Raw genomic sequence first — 1110 nt, 5'->3', positions numbered from 1 at the left:
TGTCAAAAAAATGCCGGAATATATAGATGAGTTAAGTTGATTTACTAATAACATGAGTAAGTTATGTAAAATCATAATTCTTACCACTTCTTTAACGTCTTGAGCAAGTAGATCAATACAATAATCTTTAGATTTTAAGCTAGGGATAGTGGTATCACCATATCCTCTATGTAGAAATTAGATATCATAAATACTTTTAGACAATACATTGGGTATTCTCTGCAGATCGGACATATGCTTGGCAATATTTTCAGTAAAACCATTTGCCTTTTAGTATACAACTTAAAATGTCTTATTTTTACATTTTGTGATAAGTGGGTATATCAATAGCAGATAGTATTGTAATAATATTATCTATGCTGGTATTCGTTCGTAGTATAATTGGTAAGGAGTACTACTTGTCAAAAGTTGCACCTAATTTAAAATGCAATGCGTAAACAATACCTGTTATCCATTGCAACAGCATAATAATCGTTACCAAATTCTTTAAGTTGAGCACGCCATGAAAACCAAAACTAGATTTATAAATGACATCGGTTATGATTACATTTACGGGTGAATTTAATTGAATGATATGAGTTGCTTAAAAAAGCATGTGGTATTCAAATTTTGAATACAACATATTGCTTAGTTTTAACGCTGTAGCTCAGGTGAGTGAAATATCAAGCTAACCGCCAGCTCGATGTTTGTTAAATGTTCTTAAATATACAGTACAGTAAACGATCCACTAACTTGGCAACGGGTCAAAAGTGATCACGTTTATCGATACGACGATTGCATATCATATTGTTGCTATGCATACCTCTGGAAAGCCGTGTATGAAAAGAATTAAAGGCTTGCCAGGAGTACCAGACGCTACGTAATGAACAGCAAGTTTGCTAGTATACGCTATGCCATGCTTTCCATACTCAGGTTTGGCAATGGCTGGAACAACTATAGCATGTTCAGAAATAATATGGTGTGTTAGAGAGTTTCATGATAATGACAACCATAAAGATACAAAGTCAATCAATTATTAATCATGGCATCAATATTATGTATGGATGGATATACATAACTAAGGTAGCTTATAATGGACGACTAACATGTAAAATTTCGTATTGCTATTCG

General features: G+C 33.0%; 1 protein-coding gene across 1 annotated transcript in view; it reads right to left on the bottom strand.

Moving 5' to 3' along the window:
• Window positions 1-84: 84 nt before the first annotated feature.
• The window catches only part of TRIADDRAFT_62743 (uncharacterized protein), a gene marked incomplete at both ends in the record, with an annotated part of 3057 nt that continues 2031 nt past the window's right edge, over window positions 85-1110 (bottom strand). Inside the window, 3 exons of the mRNA XM_002118692.1 lie at window positions 85-166; window positions 445-515; window positions 803-933. Of these exons, the coding sequence (XP_002118728.1) occupies window positions 85-166; window positions 445-515; window positions 803-933 (284 nt within the window). The remainder of the gene's footprint in view (window positions 167-444; window positions 516-802; window positions 934-1110) is intronic.

This window comes from Trichoplax adhaerens, genomic scaffold (assembly GCF_000150275.1).
Source record: "Trichoplax adhaerens TRIADscaffold_601 genomic scaffold, whole genome shotgun sequence".
Lineage (NCBI taxonomy): Eukaryota > Metazoa > Placozoa > Uniplacotomia > Trichoplacea > Trichoplacidae > Trichoplax > Trichoplax adhaerens.
The sequence above is the reverse complement of the archived record's forward strand: the minus strand, read 5'-3'. Positions and strand labels throughout refer to the sequence as shown.